This window comes from Macaca mulatta, chromosome 4 (genome assembly GCF_049350105.2).
Source record: "Macaca mulatta isolate MMU2019108-1 chromosome 4, T2T-MMU8v2.0, whole genome shotgun sequence".
Taxonomy (NCBI): Eukaryota; Metazoa; Chordata; class Mammalia; order Primates; family Cercopithecidae; genus Macaca; species Macaca mulatta.
The window spans coordinates 101924159-101942608 of NC_133409.1; the positions used below are offsets into that span (position 1 = coordinate 101924159).

An 18450-nucleotide genomic window follows, 5' to 3' on the forward strand; every position below is an offset into this window, starting at 1 on the left:
GACAGAGGTTGCAGCGAGATGAGACTGCACCACCGCACTCCAGCCTGGGCAACAAGGTGAGATTCTGTCTCAAAACAAAACAAAACAAATGATATACAAAACACATTCAAAAGCAAATTATTATTTGATCTAAAGAGAGAGATAAACTCCAACACAATAATAGTGGGGGAGTCCAAAATCCCATTCTCAGCATTAGACAAAATCCCATTCTCAGCATTAGACAAAATCCCATTCTCAGCATTAGATGGATCTAGAGAGAAAAATCAACAAACATTGGATTTAAACTGGACTTCAGACCAATGGACCTAGCAGACATTTATAAAACATTTATCCAGCGATTGCAGAATACACATTTTTTTTTTCATCAGCACATGTAACATTGTCCATGACAGATATATGTTAGGCTACAAAACAAATCTCAACATATTTTTAAGCACTGAAATCCTCTTGAGTATATTTTCAGACCCCAGTAAAATAAATAAATACTAACAGGAACTTTCAAAACCATACAAATACATGGAAATTAAACAACATGCTCCTGAATCACCATTCAGTCAAAGAAGGAATTAAGATGGAAATAAAAAAAATTTGTTGAAACAAATGAAAATGGAAATGCAGCATACCAAAACCTGGGGAAATACAGCAAAAGCAGTATCTAAGGGGAAGTAGCAATAAATGCCTACTCCAAAAAAGCTGACAGACTTCAAATAAACAATCTAACAATGTACTTCAAGGAACTAGAAAAGCAAGAAGAAACCAAAGGCAAAATTAGCAGAAGAAAAGAAATAGTAACTGTCAGAGCAGAACTATATGAAATAGATTTTTTAAAAAAGATACAAAGGATCAATAAGACAAAAAGTTGATTTTTGAAAAGATAAAACAAAATTGGTAAGCCACTAGCTAGAATAACCAAAAAAAGAGAAGACCTAAGTAAACAAAATCAGAAATGAAAAGGAGACAACACAACTGATACCAAAGAAATACAAAGGATCATCAGAGACTATTATGAGCAACTATACATTAACAAACTGGAAAACCTAGAGAAAATGGATAAACTCCTGGAAACATACAACCTATCAAGATTGAATCAGGAAGAAATAGAAAACATGAACAGATCAATAACCAGTAGCAAGATTGAATTAGTAATAAAAAATCTCCCAAAAACAACAACAACAAAGGACTAGATGGATTCACTGTAAAATTTTACCCAATGTAGAAAGAAAAGTAAATCCCAACCCTCCTCAAATTATTCCAAAAAATTGAATAGAAGGGAATTCACCCTAATTTATTCTACAAGGCCAGCATTACTCTGATACCAAAACCAAGTAAGTGTACAAAAACAACAATCAAAAAAAAAAAAAAAAAAACCCACAAAAACTACAGTATCACTGATAAACATAAATGGAAAAATGTCAAGAAAACACTAGCCAAATGAATTCAACAGCACATCAAAAATATAATACAACATGATGAAGTGGAATTTATCCCAAGGAGGCAGGGATGATTTAACATACACAAACTAGTAAATGTGATACATCACATCAAAAGAATGAAAAACAAAAACTGTATGATCATCTCAATAACACAAAAAAAATTTGATAAAGTTCAACATTCCTACATGATTAAAAACTCTCAACGAACTAGACATAGAAGGAATATACCTCAAAATAATAAAAGGCCATATATGACAAACCCACAGCTAACAACATATTGCACTGGGAAAAGTGAAAAGCCTTTTCACTAAGAACTGGAACAAGACAGGATGCCCACTTTCACTACCCCTATTTAACACAGCACTGGAAGTTCTAGCCAGAGCAATGCAAGAGAAAGAAATAAAAAGCATCCAAATTGGAAAAGAGAAAGTCAAACTGTCCCTTTTAACAAATATTATTTTGTATTTAGAAAAACCAAAAGACTCCACCAAATAGAGCTGATAAACAAATTCAGTAAAGTTGTAAGACACAAAATCAACATACAAAACTCAGCAGTGTTTCTATACGCCAATAATAAAATAGCTGAAAAAGAAATCAAGAAGACAATCCCATTAGCCATAGCTACAAAAAAAGAAAGAAAGCTATAGAGAAATTTAACCAAAGAGATGAAAGATCTCTACAAGTAAAACTACAGAACACTGGTGAAAGAAAGTAAAGAGGACACAAACAAATGGAAAGATACACTATGCTCATGGATCAGAAGACTCAGTAACAATCAGAAGGAACATACAGCCCAAAGCAATATAAAGAATCAATACAATCGTTATCAAAATACCACTGTTATTTTTCACAGAAATAGAAAAAACAATCCTAAAATTCATATGGAACCAAAAACCCACTAGAATAGCCAAAGCAATCCTGAGCAAAGAGAATAAAGATAGAGACATCATATTACCTGATTTCAAAATATATTCCAAGGCTATGGTAACCAAAACAGCATAGTATTGGTATGAAAGTAGACACATAAACCAACAGAACGGAACAGAGAACCCAGAAATAAATCCACATATTTATAGCCAACTGATTTTCAACAATGATGTAGAGAATATACACTGAGGAAAGGACACCCTCTTCAATAAATGGTGCTGGGAAAATTGGATATCCATATGCAGAAGAATGAAGATGAACTCCAATCTCTCACCATATTAAAAAATCAACTCGAAACAGATTAAAGACTTAAATATAAGACCTGAAACTATAAAATCACTAGAAGAAAACACTGAAAAAACACTTCATGACATTGGTCTGAGCAAAGATTTTATGGTTAAGACCTCAAAAGCACAGACAACTAACACAAAAATAGACAAATGTAACTATATTAAATTTAAAAGTTTCTACACAGCAAAGGAAACAATCAAGAGAGTGAAGAGACAACATGTTGAATGGGAGAAAATATCTGCAATCTATTTATCTAATAAGGACTGATATCCAGAATATATAAGGAACTCAACAATAAAAAAAAGTAATACCAGGGGCGGAGCAAGATGGCAGAATAGGAACAGCTCCAGTCTCCAGCTCCCAGTGCGAGCGACACAGAAGACAGGTGATTTCTGCATTATCAACTGAGGTACTGGGTTCATCTCACTGGGGAGTGCGGGACAATCGGTGCTGGTCAGCTGTTGCAGCCCGACCAGCCAGAGCTGAAGCAGGGCAAGGCATCGCCTCACCTGGGAAGCGCAAGGGGGAAGGGAATCCCTTTTCCTAGCCAGGGGAACTGAGACACACAACACCTGGAAAATCGGGTAACTCCCACCCCAATACTGCGCTTTAAGCAAACGGGCACACCAGGAGATTATATCCCACACCTGGCCGGGAGGGTCCCACGCCCACGGAGCCTTCCTCATTGCTAGCACAGCAGTCTGCGATCTAACCGCAAGGCAGCAGCGAGGCTGGGGGAGGGGCGCCCGCCATTGCTGAGGCTTAAGTAGGTAAACAAAGCCCTGGGAAGATCAAACTGGGTGGAGCTCACAGCAGTTCAAGGAGACCTGCCAGTCTCTGTAGACTCCACCTCCGGGGACAGGGCACAGCTAAAAAACAACAACAACAACAACAACAACAAAAAGCAGCAGAAACCTCTGCAGACACAAGCAACTCTGTCTGACAGCTTTGAAGAGAGCAGTGGATCTCCCAACACGGAGGTTGAGATCTGAGAACGGACAGACTGCCTGCTCAAGTGGGTCCCTGACGCCTGAGTAGCCTAACTGGGAGACATCCTCTACTAGGAGCAGACCGACACCCCACACCTCACAACAGTGGAGTACACCCCTGAGAGGAAGCTTCCAAAGCAAGAATCAGACAGGTACACTCGCTGTTCAGCAGTATTCTATCTTCTGCAGCCTCTGCTGCTGACACCCAGGCAAACAGGGTCTGGAGTGGACCTTAAGCAATCCCCAACAGACCTACAGCTGAGAGTCCTGACTGTTAGAAGGAAAACTAACAAACAGGAAGGACACCCACACCAAAACCCCATCAGTACATCACCATCATCAAAGACCAGAGGCAGATAAAACCACAAAGATGGGGAAAAGGCAGGACAGAAAAGCTGGAAATTCAAAAAATAAGAGCGCATCTCCCCCTCCAAAGGAACGCAGCTCATCGCCAGCAACGGATCAAAGCTGGACGGAGAATGACTTTGACGAGATGAGAGAAGAAGGCTTCAGTCCATCAAAATTCTCAGAGCTAAAGGAGGAATTACGTACCCAGCACAAAGAAACTAAAAAGCTTGAAAAAAGAGTGGAAGAATTGATAACCAGAATAATTAATGCAGAGAAGGCCATAAACGAACGGACAGAGATGAAAACCATGACACGAGAAATAAGTGACAAATGCACAAGCTTCAGTAACCGACTCGATCAACTGGAAGAAAGAGTATCAGCGATTGAGGATCAAATGAATGAAATGAAGCGAGAAGAGAAATCTAAACAAAAAAGGAGAAAAAGAAATGAACAAAGCCTGCAAGAAGTATGGGATTATGTAAAAAGACCAAATCTACGTCTGATTGGGGTGCCTGAAAGTGAGGGGGAAAATGGAACCAAGTTGGAAAACACTCTTCAGGATATCATCCAGGAGAACTTCCCCAACCTAGTAGGGCAGGCCAACATTCAAATTCAGGAAATACAGAGAACGCCACAAAGATAATCCTCAAGAAGAGCAACTCCAAGACACATAATTGCCAGATTCACCAAAGTTGAAATCAAGGAAAAAATCTTAAGGGCAGCCAGAGAGAAAGGTCGGGTTACCCACAAGGGAAGCCCATCAGACTAACAGCAGATCTCTCGGCAGAAACTCTACAAACCAGAAGAGAGTGGGGGCCAATATTCAACATTCTTAAAGAAAAGAATTTTAAACCCAGAATTTCATATCCAGCCAAACTAAGTTTCATAAGTGAAGGAGAAATAAAATCCTTTACAGACAAGCAAATGCTTAGAGATTTTGTCACCACCAGGCCTGCCTTACAAGAGACCCTGAAGGAAGCACTAAACATGGAAAGGAACAACCGGTACCAGCCATTGCATGCCAAAATGTAAAGACCATCGAGGCTAGGAAGAAACTGCATCAACTAACGAGCAAAATAACCAGTTAATATCATTATGGCAGGATCAAGTTCACACATAACAATCTTAACCTTAAATGTAAATGGACTAAATGCTCCGATTAAAAGACACAGACTGGCAAACTGGATAAAGAGTCAAGACCCATCAGTCTGCTGTATTCAGGAGACCCATCTCACATGCAGAGACACACATAGGCTCAAAATAAAGGGATGGAGGAAGATCTACCAAGCAAATGGAGAACAAAAAAAAGCAGGGGTTGCAATACTAGTCTCTGATAAAACAGACTTTAAACCATCAAAGATCAAAAGAGACAAAGAAGGCCATTACATGATGGTAAAGGGATCAATTCAACAGGAAGAGCTAACTATCCTAAATATATATGCACCAATACAGGAGCACCCAGATTCATAAAGCAAGTCCTTAGAGACTTACAAAGAGACTTAGACTCCCATACAAAAATAATGGGAGACTTCAACACCCCACTGTCAACATTAGACAGATCAACAAGACAGAAAGTTAACAAGGATATCCAGGAATTGAACTCATCTCTGCAGCAAGCAGACCTAATAGACATCTACAGAACTCTCCACCCTAAATCAACACAATTTACATTCTTTTCAGCACCACATCACACTTATTCCAAAATTGACCACATAATTGGAAGTAAAGCACTCCTCAGCAAATGTACAAAACCAGAAATTATAACAAACAGTCTCTCAGACCACAGTGCAATCAAACTAGAACTCAGGACTAAGAAATTCAGTCAAAACCGTTCAACTACATGGAAACTGAATAACCTGCTCCTGAATGACTACTGGGTACATAACGAAATGAAGGCAGAAATAAAGATGTTCTTTCAAACCAATGAGAACAAAGATACAACATACCAGAATCTCTGGGACACATTTAAAACAATGTGTAGAGGGAAATTTATAGCACTAAATGCCCACAAGAGAAAGCAGGAAAGATCTAAAATTGACACTCTAACATCACAATTAAAAGAACTAGAGAAGCAAGAGCAAACACATTCAAAAGCTAGCAGAAGGCAAGAAATAACTAAGATCAGAGCAGAACTGAAGGAGATAGAGACACAAAAAACCCTCCAAAAAATCAGTGAATCCAGGAGTTGGTTTTATGAAAAGATCAACAAAATTGATAGACTGCTAGCAAGACTAATAAAGAAGAAAAGAGAGAAGAATCAAATGGATGCAATAAAAAATGATAAAGGGGATATAACCACCAACCCCACAGAAATACAAACTACCATCAGAGAATACTATAAACACCTCTATGCAAATAAACTAGAAAATCTAGAAGAAATGGATAATTTCCTGGACACTTACACTCTCCCAAGACTAAACCAGTAAGAAGCTGAATCCCTGAATAGACCAATAGCAGGCTCTGAAAATGAGGCAATAATTAATAGCCTACCAACCAAAAAAAGTCCAGGACCAGATGGATTCACAGCTGAATTCTACCAGAGGTACAAGGAGGAGCTGGTACCATTCCTTCTGAAACTATTCCAATCAATAGAAAAAGAGGGAATCCTCCCTAACTCATTTTATGAGGCCAACATCATCCTGATACCAAAGCCTGGCAGAGACACAACAAAAAAAGAGAATTTTAGACCAATATCCCTGATGAACATCGATGCAAAAATCCTCAATAAAATACTGGCAAACCGGATCCTGAAGCACATCAAAAAGCTTATCCACCATGATCAAGTGGGCTTCATCCCTGGGATGCAGGCTGGTTCAACATATGCAAATCAATAAACGTAATTCAGCATATAAACAGAACCAAAGACAAAAACCACATGATTATCTCAATAGATGCAGAAAAGGCCTTTGACAAAATTCAACAGCCCTTCATGCTAAAAACTCTCAATAAATTCTGTATTGATGGAATGTACCTCAAAATCATAAGAGCTATTTATGACAAACCCACAGCCAATATCATACTGAATGGGCAAAAACTGGAAAAATTCCCTTTGAAAACTGGCACAAGACAGGGATGCCCTCTCTCACCACTCCTATTCAACATAGTGTTGGAAGTTCTGGCTAGGGCAATCAGGCAAGAGAAAGAAATCAAGGGTATTCAGTTAGGAAAAGAAGAAGTCAAATTGTCCCTCTTTGCAGATGACATGATTGTATATTTAGGAAACCCCATTGTCTCAGCCCAAAATCTCCTTAAGCTGATAAGAAACTTCAGCAAAGTCTCAGGATACAAAATTAATGTGCAAAAATCACAAGCATTCGTATACACCAGTAACAGACAAACAGAGAGCCAAATCAGGAATGAACTTCCATTCACAATTGCTTCAAAGAGAATAAAATACCTAGGAATCCAACTTACAAGGGATGTAAAGGACCTCTTCAAGGAGAACTACAAACCACTGCTCAGTGAAATCAAAGAGGACACAAACAAATGGAAGAACATACCATGCTCATGGATAGGAAGAATCCATATTGTGAAAATGGCCATATTGCCCAAGGTAATTTATAGATTCAATGCCATCCCCATCAAGCTACCAATGACTTTCTTCACAGAATTGGAAAAAACTGCTTTAAAGTTCATATGGAACCAAAAAAGAGCCCGCATCTCCAAGACAATCCTAAGTCAAAAGAACAAACCTGGAGGCATCACGCTACCTGACTTCAAAATATACTACAAGGCTACAGTAACCAAAACAGCATGGTACTGGTACCAAAACAGAGATATAGATCAATGGAACAGAACAGAGTCCTCAGAAATAATACCACACATCTACAGCCATCTGATCTTTGATAAACCTGAGAAAAACAAGAAATGGGGAAAGGATTCCCTATTTAATAAATAGTGCTGGGATAATTGGCTAGCCATAAGTAGAAAGCTGAAACTGGATCCTTTCCTTACTCCTCATATGAAAATTAATTCAAGATGAATTAGAGACTTAAATGTTAGACCTAATACCATAAAAACCCTAGAAGAAAATCTAGGTAATACCATTCAGGACATAGGCATGGGCAAGGACTTGATGTCTGAAACACCAAAAGCAACGGCAACAAAAGCCAAAATTGACAAATGGGATCTCAGTAAACTAAAGAGTTTCTGCACAGCAAAAGAAACTACCATCAGAGTGAACAGGCAACCTACAGAATGGGAGAAAATGTTTGCAATCTACTCATCTGACAAAGGGCTAATATCCAGAACCTACAAAGAACTCAAACAAATTTACAAGAAAAAAACAAACAACCCCATCAAAAAGTGGGCAAAGGATATGAATAGACATTTCTCAAAAGAGGACATTCATACAGCCAACAGACACATGAAAAAATGCTCATCATCACTGGCCATCAGAGAAATGCCAATCAAAACCACAATGAGATACCATCTCACACCAGTTAGAATGGCAATCATTAAAAAGTCAGGAAACAACAGGTGCAGGAGAGGATGTGGAGAAATAGGAACACTTTTACACTGTTGGTGGGATTGTAAACTAGTTCAACCATTATGGAAAACAGTATGACGATTCCTCAAGGATCTAGAACTAGAAGTACCATATAACCACAATGAGATACCATCTCACACCAGTTAGAATGGCAATCATTAAAAAGTCAGGAAACAACAGGTGCAGGAGAGGATGTGGAGAAATAGGAACACTTTTACACTGTTGGTGGGATTGTAAACTAGTTCAACCATTATGGAAAACAGTATGGCGATTCCTCAAGGATCTAGAACTAGAAGTACCATATAACCCAGCCATCCCATTACTGGTTATATACCCAAAGGATTATAAATCATGCTGCTATAAAGACACATGCACACGTATGTTTGCTGCGGCATTATTCATGATAGCAAAGACTTGGAATCAACCCAAATGTCCATCAGTGACAGACTGGGTTAAGAAAATGTGGCATATATACAACATGGAATACTATGCAGCCATAAAAAAGGATGAGTTTGTGTCCTTTGTAGGGACATGGATGCAGTTGGAAACCATCATTCTCAGCAAACTATCGCAACAGAAAACCAAACACCGCATATTCTCACTCATAGGTGGGAACTGAACAATGAGATCACTTGGACTCGGGAAGGGGAACATCACACACTGGGGCCTATCACGGGGAGGGGGGAGGGGGGAGGGATTGCATTGGGAGCTACGCCTGATGTAAATGACGAGTTGATGGGTGCAGCACACCAACATGGCATAAGTATACATATGTAACAAACCTGCACATTATGCACATGTACCCTAGAACTTAAAGTATAATAAAAAATAAATAAATAAATAAATAAATAAATAATCCCATTAAAAAGTGGGCCAAGAACACGAATAGACAATTCTCAAAAGATGACAAGTAGCTGATAAGTATATGAAAAAATGCTCAATATCACTGATTATCAGGGATGTGCAAATCAAAACCATAATTAGATATCATCCTATCCCAGTTAGAATGGCTATTACTAAAAAAACAAAAGAAAACACACAAGAAATAATAGATGCTGCTAAGGATGTAAAGAAAAGGGAACTCACATACTCTTGTTGGGAATGTAAATTAGTACAACCATTATGGAAAACAGCATGGAGATTCCTCAAAAAACTAAAATATTAATAGAACTACCATGTAATCCAGCAATCCCACTACTGGGTATCTATCAACGTAAAATAAATAATTACATCAGAGATACTTGCATTTGCATATTTATTGCAGCACCATTCACAATAGCAAAGATATGGAATCCACCTAAGTGTCCACAAACAAGGAATGTATAAATAAAGAAAATATGTTATACTATATGCATACAATGGAATACTATTTGGCCATAAAAAATAATGAAATTATGTCACTAGCAGAAACATGAAAGGAACTGGAGATCATTACATTAAGTGAAATACACAGACACAGAAAGACAAATACTGCATGTTCTCACTCATAGGAGCTACAAAATTTGATGTCATTGACGTAGAGAATAGAATGATAGATTATCAGAGGTAGGGAAGGGTGCAAAACAAGATGCATGTTGGGAATATTTACCCTGATATATTCTTTTAGGACCTCAAATGCCAGGCTAACGAGTGTAAATTTACTTCCCTGTCAGTGGTGAGCCACTGACAGTTGCAGAGCAAGGTGCTAAGACAATTGTCTTTAAGAAATCTAATCTAACTGTCATGTTACCTAAATTGGTACTGAAGGTAAAGATATCAACACAGTATTAAAATAATATGGCTACAGAGGGTGAACTAAGGCAGTGGGAAGGGAGAAAAAGGTGTAATGTTTAAAGACAGATCATAGGATTTGGCCAGTGATCGGATACTGGGGCACAAGGAGAGATGAAAAAGATTTCTCAGGGGCTTCAAGTCCCTATTACAAGAAACAGGAAACAGAAGGAAAAAGAAGAAGGAAAATGACTTGATATTACTTGAGGGCATAAGGAGTTGAAGTACAGGGCATCAAATTGCCTATCAGGTATTTGGAAATGCAAGATAAGAGGTCAGCAGTGGGATAAAAACAGAAATAGGACAATAAGGAAATTACTTACTATTTGTGCAGCTAAAATACTGACACAAGTAAATTCTCATATTGAAAAATGCAAGTGTCACTACAATTGCTACTTTACTTCTGTGGTGAGCAAGTCATAAATAATTAAACATCACTGGTCTTATCAAAGCCAAGAAGAATGCAATCTAATTGTTTTGAATCTAGCAATCTAGTAAATATTGTTTTAAATACTAGAAAACTTAACAATATAGTACTTCCTGTGAATTCTCCAAAACAAGCTTTCCTTAAATAAGGTCTACATAACCTCATAACACTCAGGAACAGAAATAACACTAGACTTTATTGGAAATTCTTCTTGTGGCACAGTACATTCAACATTAGGAGGTTACAAGGCAGATTCAAGGGAAAAGTATAGCAGATAAGTTTTTAGGCAAATGTTCCTAAACCTTTCTATTTGGCTTGCATTGCTAGATAACAAAAACCAGGCCAGGCACGGTGGCTCACACCTATAATCCCAGCACTTTGGGCAGCTGAGGCAGGCAGAATACTTGAGGCCAAGAGTTCAAGACCAGCCTGGTCAACATGGTGAAACCCCATCTCTACTAAAAAAACAAAAATTAGTCAGGCGTGGTGGCACACTCCTGTAATCTCAGCTACTCGGGAGGCTGAGACAGGAGAACTGCTTGAACCTGGGAGGCGCAGGTTGCAGTGATCCGAGATCATGCCACTGCACTCCAGCCTGGGGGACAGAGTGAGACTCTGTCTCACAGATACACAGATAGACAGCAGGCAGGCAGACAGACAGAAAGCAAATACCAAATGACAATGGGAACTTGCTTTAAAACAGCAATAAAAACCTTCCAAAGAGAATGCTGTTATTACCAATGCGTAAACATGACTCTTCTCCAACCCAGGAAGAACGTTAACAGCAAATGAGATCCTGCCATTTAAGCAAATGCACCTAAGTGCTCTCAAACACAATGGGCCCTTGAACAACACAGGTTTGAACTGCAACCGAGTCCATCTATATATGGGTTTTCTTCTACCTTTGACACTTTGACAGAAAGACCAACCCTCCCTATTTCTCCTCCTCCTCCTCAGCCTACTCAAGATGAAGATGAGGATGAAGACCTTTATGATGATCCACTTCCACTTAAAGAATAGTAAATGTATTTTCTCTTCCTTATGATTTTCTTAATAGCATCTTCTTTTCTCTAGCTCACTTTATTGTAAGAATATAGTATATAATGCACATAAAATACATATATATGTTAATTGACTGTTTATGTTATAAGTAGAGCTTCTGGTCAACAGTAGGCTGTTAGTAGTTAAGTTTTTGGGAAGTCAAAACTTATACATGAATTTTCTACCGCGTGGGAGAGTGAGGGTGTTGGCACCCCTAATCCCTGTATTGTTCAAAGGTCAACTATATAAAACAAATTCTATTTCTGGCAACATGGTCAAAAACCAAATCCTAAAATGGACGAGAAAATAGGAAGAACAGAAATTAAATTATATTTTATCAAAAAAACAGCTATAATATAACCCAACCTGATTCATCTTATCTTGAATGATAAAAATCCAACATTACAACATGGTTAATCATCATTAAAATATAAAATAAAGCATATATGAGACAGGCAAATTTCCATCTTTCTAAAGACTATTGTCTCAGAATAACAGTTCAGCAAACTGATAGTAATCAACATTCTGTATAACTTTTAAATAGTTTAAGAGCTAATGCTAGTTTTTAGTAAATATAAGGGGAAAAGTGACTAATTTAAATATCTTTTGAGATAACCTATTTAGAATCTCTGCCATCATGCTAGGAAAAATAAGTTTCTATTCATTAATCATCCTCAGCTAACTTTCTACATGACATGCAAATGCACTATAGAGCAGTAGGCTGAATATACAGCAATTCCTAGGTGACAAAGGACTAAGAGAAAAGAAGCCAAGTTACTTGTTTAAAGTGATTCAGCAAGTTAGCAGCAAATCCCAATGTTCCTTCTTCCAATTGTCACTACCTCCCATAAGCCAATCATTATCAAAACTAATCAAGACTGAATAAACACTTACCAACAAAGGAGGCAACAAACACTTAAGACCCCTAGACACAGATTTGAAATATCTCCAAAATTTTAACAACTCAAAGGGCAAATTAAATGAACAGCTGCTACTTGTGAGCATCTTCCCACACTTCAAAATTCAAGCCAATACATCTGGATTTTATGCAACTATTTTCTTTCTTTCTACAAATGTCACACTGATAAATCTAAGAGTACTCTTCCACTGGAATACTTTGGTTACTTTCAGCACACCTTACCTGATCAAAAAGTTCAGTACCATCTGATCCTGCTGCTCTCATTAGTTCATCTTCTCCACCAGGATGATATTCCATATAAGGGCTGACATTATAAACGAAACCTGTATCAAAGCAAGCAGAAAAAATATCCTAAATGAACTTCTCAAAAATTGTAAAACTTAAAAGTTTCAATGAATCTTTCCAAATACATTCCATTTAATTAATCACTGTTATTTCAAAGTATCAAGAACTAACTGTAAAGGATCTGAGATTTCATCATATTTGCAAGCAAACAACTTAACCTGCCACTTTCATGGGTCCTAGCAGATAACAAGAGACTCCTAGGTCGGAGACAAAGAAGAGTTTAGCACCCACATCAATAGCAGTAGTCAGAATATAAGCATTTGTGTCAGTTCACTGAACCCAAATTCCCAAGAGTGCTATGTGAAGAGGGCCAGGTAACACCTGCACACTCAAAGTGCTGCATTACAGGAGAGGAACTCTTGAGCTCAGGAAACTTGAATCTTTTATAAGCATGCCTGCCCTTGTTCCTGAGGGAGATATTTACTATACAGAAGAGTAAGCAAATCTGTGCTTTGTTCTAGAGGGAGACAGTAACATTCAAGGTTGTTCACAATGCAAATATCCTTTAAAAGATTGTCCAAAAAGACAGTGCCTCTGCTCACAAGACGTGCAGAAATGCAAAAGAAAATTGCCTCCCAACACAAAGAAATGAAATACTGTGTATACAATCTTTGAAAGTACGCACACACACATGCAGAGAGAGAGAGAAAAAAAAGTAACTACTATATAGTCATAACATTTCCACTATTGCCCTGGTAGAAGAATCTGATGAAAAAAGAATCAAGCTCTAATCCATGTTTCTGATCATCTCAGCAAAGGTTAAGCAATGGTGACCACTTAGGCAAGCTCTGTGAAAAGGAAGCCCAACTTTTCTCAAAGATTATTATTCAGATTTTAATCTTTTTGTCTTCTCCAAGTATTTATTTCATCTATTCAACTGTTATTTATTTTTATGTTTTAAGAAAGAGGAATAGGGAACAACAAATACAAAATATCTCAAAGCATAGCTCTCCCAAGGAAGTTGCTTTTTCATTCTTCAAAACTAGATAGATACTAGACAAATCTAGCCCTAAAGACATCACAAAAGTACAGTAAGAACAACTGGTTTTTAAAAAAATATCCAGGACTATTTCCTCTTTATATGATGACTTTCATGAATTTAAATAACCTCAGATAACTTAAAATGTTCATCCTATACAACAATCTTGAAAGAAAAGAAGGGGTTGGATTTCAGACCCAAGAAAAGTACTGCAGTTTTTTGACCAGCGATATTTTAGAAAATAACCAACCAGTCCAGATTTCTCTGTAAAATCTCTTAAAGGTAAGCACAAAAGGAAGTAAATCCACAGAATTTCTTTTGTTTGTTTGTTTATTTATTTATTTATTTTTTATTTTTTATTATTATTATACTTTAAGTTCTAGGGTACATGTGCATAACGTGCAGGTTTGTTACATATGTATACTTGTGCCATGTTGCTGTGCTGCACCCATCAACTCGTCAGCACCCATCAACTCGTCATTTACATCAGGTATAACTCCCAGTGCAATCCCTCCCCCCTCGCCCCTCCCCATGATAGGCCCCGGTGTGTGATGTTCCCCTTCCCGAGTCCAAGTGATCTCATTGTTCAGTTCCCACCTATGAGTGAGAACATGCGGTGTTTGGTTTTCTGTTCTTGTGATAGTTCGCTAAGAATGATGGTTTCCAGCTGCATCCATGTCCCTACAAAGGACACAAACTCATCCTTTTTTATGGCTGCATAGTATTCCATGGTGTATATGTGCCACATTTTCTTAACCCAGTCTGTCACTGATGGACATTTGGGTTGATTCAGCAGCATTCCAAGTAAGTCTGAACAAAACTAGTTAAGCTCCCTCTTTTTTCCTTCCCCATATGCCTAGAGTCCCACAAGATTTAGAAGAATATTTTCCCATTGCTTAATGCTCCAAAATCCAGAGACCAAAAATGTGAGTGGTAATGATTAGGATCTGAATTATTCCCAATAGACTTTTTAAAAGACAGAGGATGCCTCCCAAACAAGAGTTCCAAGCTTTCTCTACAATCAATTCCTGACTGGAGTTGCTACAGTTTCTCAAGAACAAGAAATCTACAACCCATGATCATTTGTGATGGAATTTCATGAGTTTCAGCAACCAGCTTTTCCGGCAGCTTAAACAGCTATCCATGATGAGCACATAAAGCCTAAAACATTCCATACATGTTCTCTGCTAACCTGCTAGCCCTTTACATTGACCCTTACACTGTCACAGTCTTGTCTTTCTTTCTGATAGGGGCTAGGATCACTCTGTGGATGTGAGGAGCATCCCATCCTTTCCAGATGAAAAAAGCTAGGAATGTCTATCCCTTAGTACAAGGAATTAACACTGTTAAATAGTGTCTCAGTCCAAGATGCATTAGATCAAAAAGCACTCAGCTGTGTTAGTAATTTGCTAATTATGAAACATAAACCTAGTCCCAAAACAGAACAGGTGCACTTCTTTTGATTCAGAGCCTCTTCTTTGCTCTTTCTCTCCTTCCTTCTTATCTCCCATTTTTCCTTTTCAGAAGTATTTCCGAACAACTAAAAACTTAGACCCCTGGATGTGGCAGAGAAATACAAACACACAAAAAAACAAACTTTATGCTTTTTCTTCATGCTTTATTATATAGGTGTACCTCAGAGATATTGCAGGTTTGGTTCCAGACCACTGCAGTAAAGCAAACAAAGCAAGCTACACTCATGTTTTGGTTTCCCAGCACATATGAAAGTTATGTTTAGGCCAGGCATGGTGGCATATGCTTGTAATCCCAGTAGTTTGGGAGGTCAAGGCAGGAGGATGGCTTGATGCTAGGAGTTCAAGACCAATCTGGGCAACCTAGTGAGATCCTGTCTCTACAAAAAAAAAAAAAAAAAAAAAAAAATTAGCCAGGCATGGTAGATGGAGTGTGCCTCTAGTACCCCTGCTACTCGTGAGGCTGAGGTGGGCGGATAGCTTGAACACAGAAGTGTGAGGCTGCAGTTAGCCATGATCATGCCACTGCACTCCAGCCAGAAAAACAGTGAGGCCCTGTCTCTAAAATAAATAACAGATGTTTATGCTGTATTGTTGTCTATTAAGTGTGTAATAACATTATGTCTAAGACACAAATGTACATACCTTTATTAAATATACTTTGATAAAAATGCTAATATCGTCTGAGCCTTAAGTGAGTTAAACAGTTTGCTGGTGAAGGGTCTTGCCTTGATGTTGATGGCTGCTGACTGATGAACATGTTGGGTACTTAAGGCTGAGGTGGTGGTGGCAATTTCTTAAAATAAGTCAGCAGTAAAGCTGGCCATTCAACTGACTCAACCTTTCATGAGAGATTTATCTGTAGCATGCAATGTTGTCTGATTGCATTTTACTCACAGTAGAACTGCTTCCAAAACTGACGTCAATCCTCTCAAACCCTGCTGTTGTTTTACCAACTAAGTGCATGTAATATTCTAAATACTCTGTTGTCATTTCAACAATGTTCACAGTATCTTCCAACAGGAGTAGATTCCATTTCAAGAACCACGATCTTTGCTCATCCCTAAGAAGCTACTCTTCAACCATTCAAGTTTTATCACACAGCAATTTCAGTCACATCTTTGCGCTCCACTTCTAATTCTAGTTCTCTAGCTGCTGTCACATCTACAGTGACTTCCTCCACTGAAGGAGGAACCCTTCAAAGTTACCCATGGGGTTGGAATCACCGTCCGCCAAACTCCTATTAATGTTGATACTTTGACCTCCCCTCATAAATCACAAATGTTCTTAATGGCCCAGAATGGTGAATCTTTTCCAGAAGATTTTCAATCTACTTTTCCCAGATCCATCAGAGGAATCACTATCTATGGCAGTCATAGCCTTATAAAATGTGTTTCTTAAATAACAAAACTTGAAAATCAAGATGACTCCTTGATTGATGGGCTGCAGGATGGATGCCATGTTAGAAGGTGATACAGTTTGTATATCTGTCCCAGCCCAAATCTCATGTTGAATTGTAATCCTCAGTGCTGAAGGTGGGGCCTGGTGGAAGGTGTCTGAATCATGGGGGCAGATATCTCACGGCTTGTTGCTGTCTTCATGATAGTTCTCACAAATCTGGTCATTTAAAAGTGTGTGGCACCTCCACCCCTCCTCTTTCTTTTTCTTGCTTCTGCTTTTGCTATGTGATGTGCCTGCTCCTGCTCTGCCTTCTGTCATGAGTTAAAGCTCTCTAAGACTTCCCCAAGAAGCCGATGCCAGCACTGTTTCCTGTACAGCTTGCAGAACCATGAGCCAATTAAACTTTTTTTCTTTATATATACCTAGTCTCAGGTATTTATTTACAGCAATGCAAGAACAACTTAATAGGGAAGGCATGATGTACACTGCTATCAGACCTCTTGGGTGACCAGTTGCATTGTCAATGAGTAATAATTTGAAAAGAATCTTTTTTAATGAGCAGTAGGTCTCAACTCTGAGCTTAAAATATTCAGTAAACCATGCTATAAACACTGATGTACTGTCATCCAAGCTTTGTTGTCCCATTTATAGAGCACAGGCAGGGTAGACTTAGCATAATTCTTTAGGGCCCTAGGATTCTTGGAATGGTAAATGGACACTGATTTCAAGTCACCAGCTGCACTAGGCCTTAACAGAGAGTCAAGACTGTCCTTTGAAGCTTTGAAGCCAGGTATCCCTCTCTAGCTGTGAAATTCCTACGTGGCATCTTCAGCCAACAGAAGACTAATCTACATGGAAAATGTGTTGTTTCGTGTATTCACCTATATCACTGATCTTAGCTAGATCTTCTAGATAACTTGCAGCAGCTTCCACATCAGCACTCGATGCTTCACATTGCACTTTTATGTTATGAAGGTGGCTTATTTCCTTAAACCTCATGAACCAACCTTTGCTAGCTTCTAACTTTTCTTCCACAGCTTCCTCACCTCTCTCAGCCTTCCTAGAATTGAAGACAGTTAGTATTCTGCCCTAAATCAGGTTTTGGCTTAAGAGAGTTGTGGCTGGTTCAACCTATCCACACCACTAAAGCTTTCTCCATATCACCAACAAGGCTGTTTTGCTTTCTTGTATCATTCATATGCTTACTGGGATAGCACTTTTAATTTCCTTCAATAACTTTTCCTTTGCATTTGCAGCTCAGCTAACTATGTGGCACTAGTGGTGTAGCTTTCAGCCTTTTTCAGCTTTCAACATGCCTTTCTCACTAAACTTAATCATTCCTCGTTTTTTATTTGAAGTGAGAGATATACAACACTTCCTTCACTTGAACACTCAGAGGCCAATGCAGGGATATTAATTGTCCTAATTTCAATATTGTTGGGTCTCAGGGAATGGAGTGGCCCAAGGAGAGGGAGAGACAGGAATTGTCAGTCGGGGAAGTAATGAGAACATACACATTTGTCCGTTCAGTTTACCATCTCATATGGGCTCAGTTTGTGGCACTCCAAAACTATTACAATAGTAACATCAAGATCACTGATCACAGATTATCGTAAGAG

The 18450-nt window shown here is 38.4% G+C and overlaps 1 protein-coding gene across 1 annotated transcript in view; it reads right to left on the reverse strand.

Annotated features, from left to right (window-relative positions):
- Positions 1 to 18450, reverse strand: part of CYB5R4 (cytochrome b5 reductase 4) — a 105312-nt gene that overhangs the window by 57973 nt on the left and 28889 nt on the right. Inside the window, 1 exon segment of the mRNA NM_001193767.2 lies at positions 12857 to 12957. Coding sequence (NP_001180696.1) covers positions 12857 to 12957 — 101 coding nt within the window.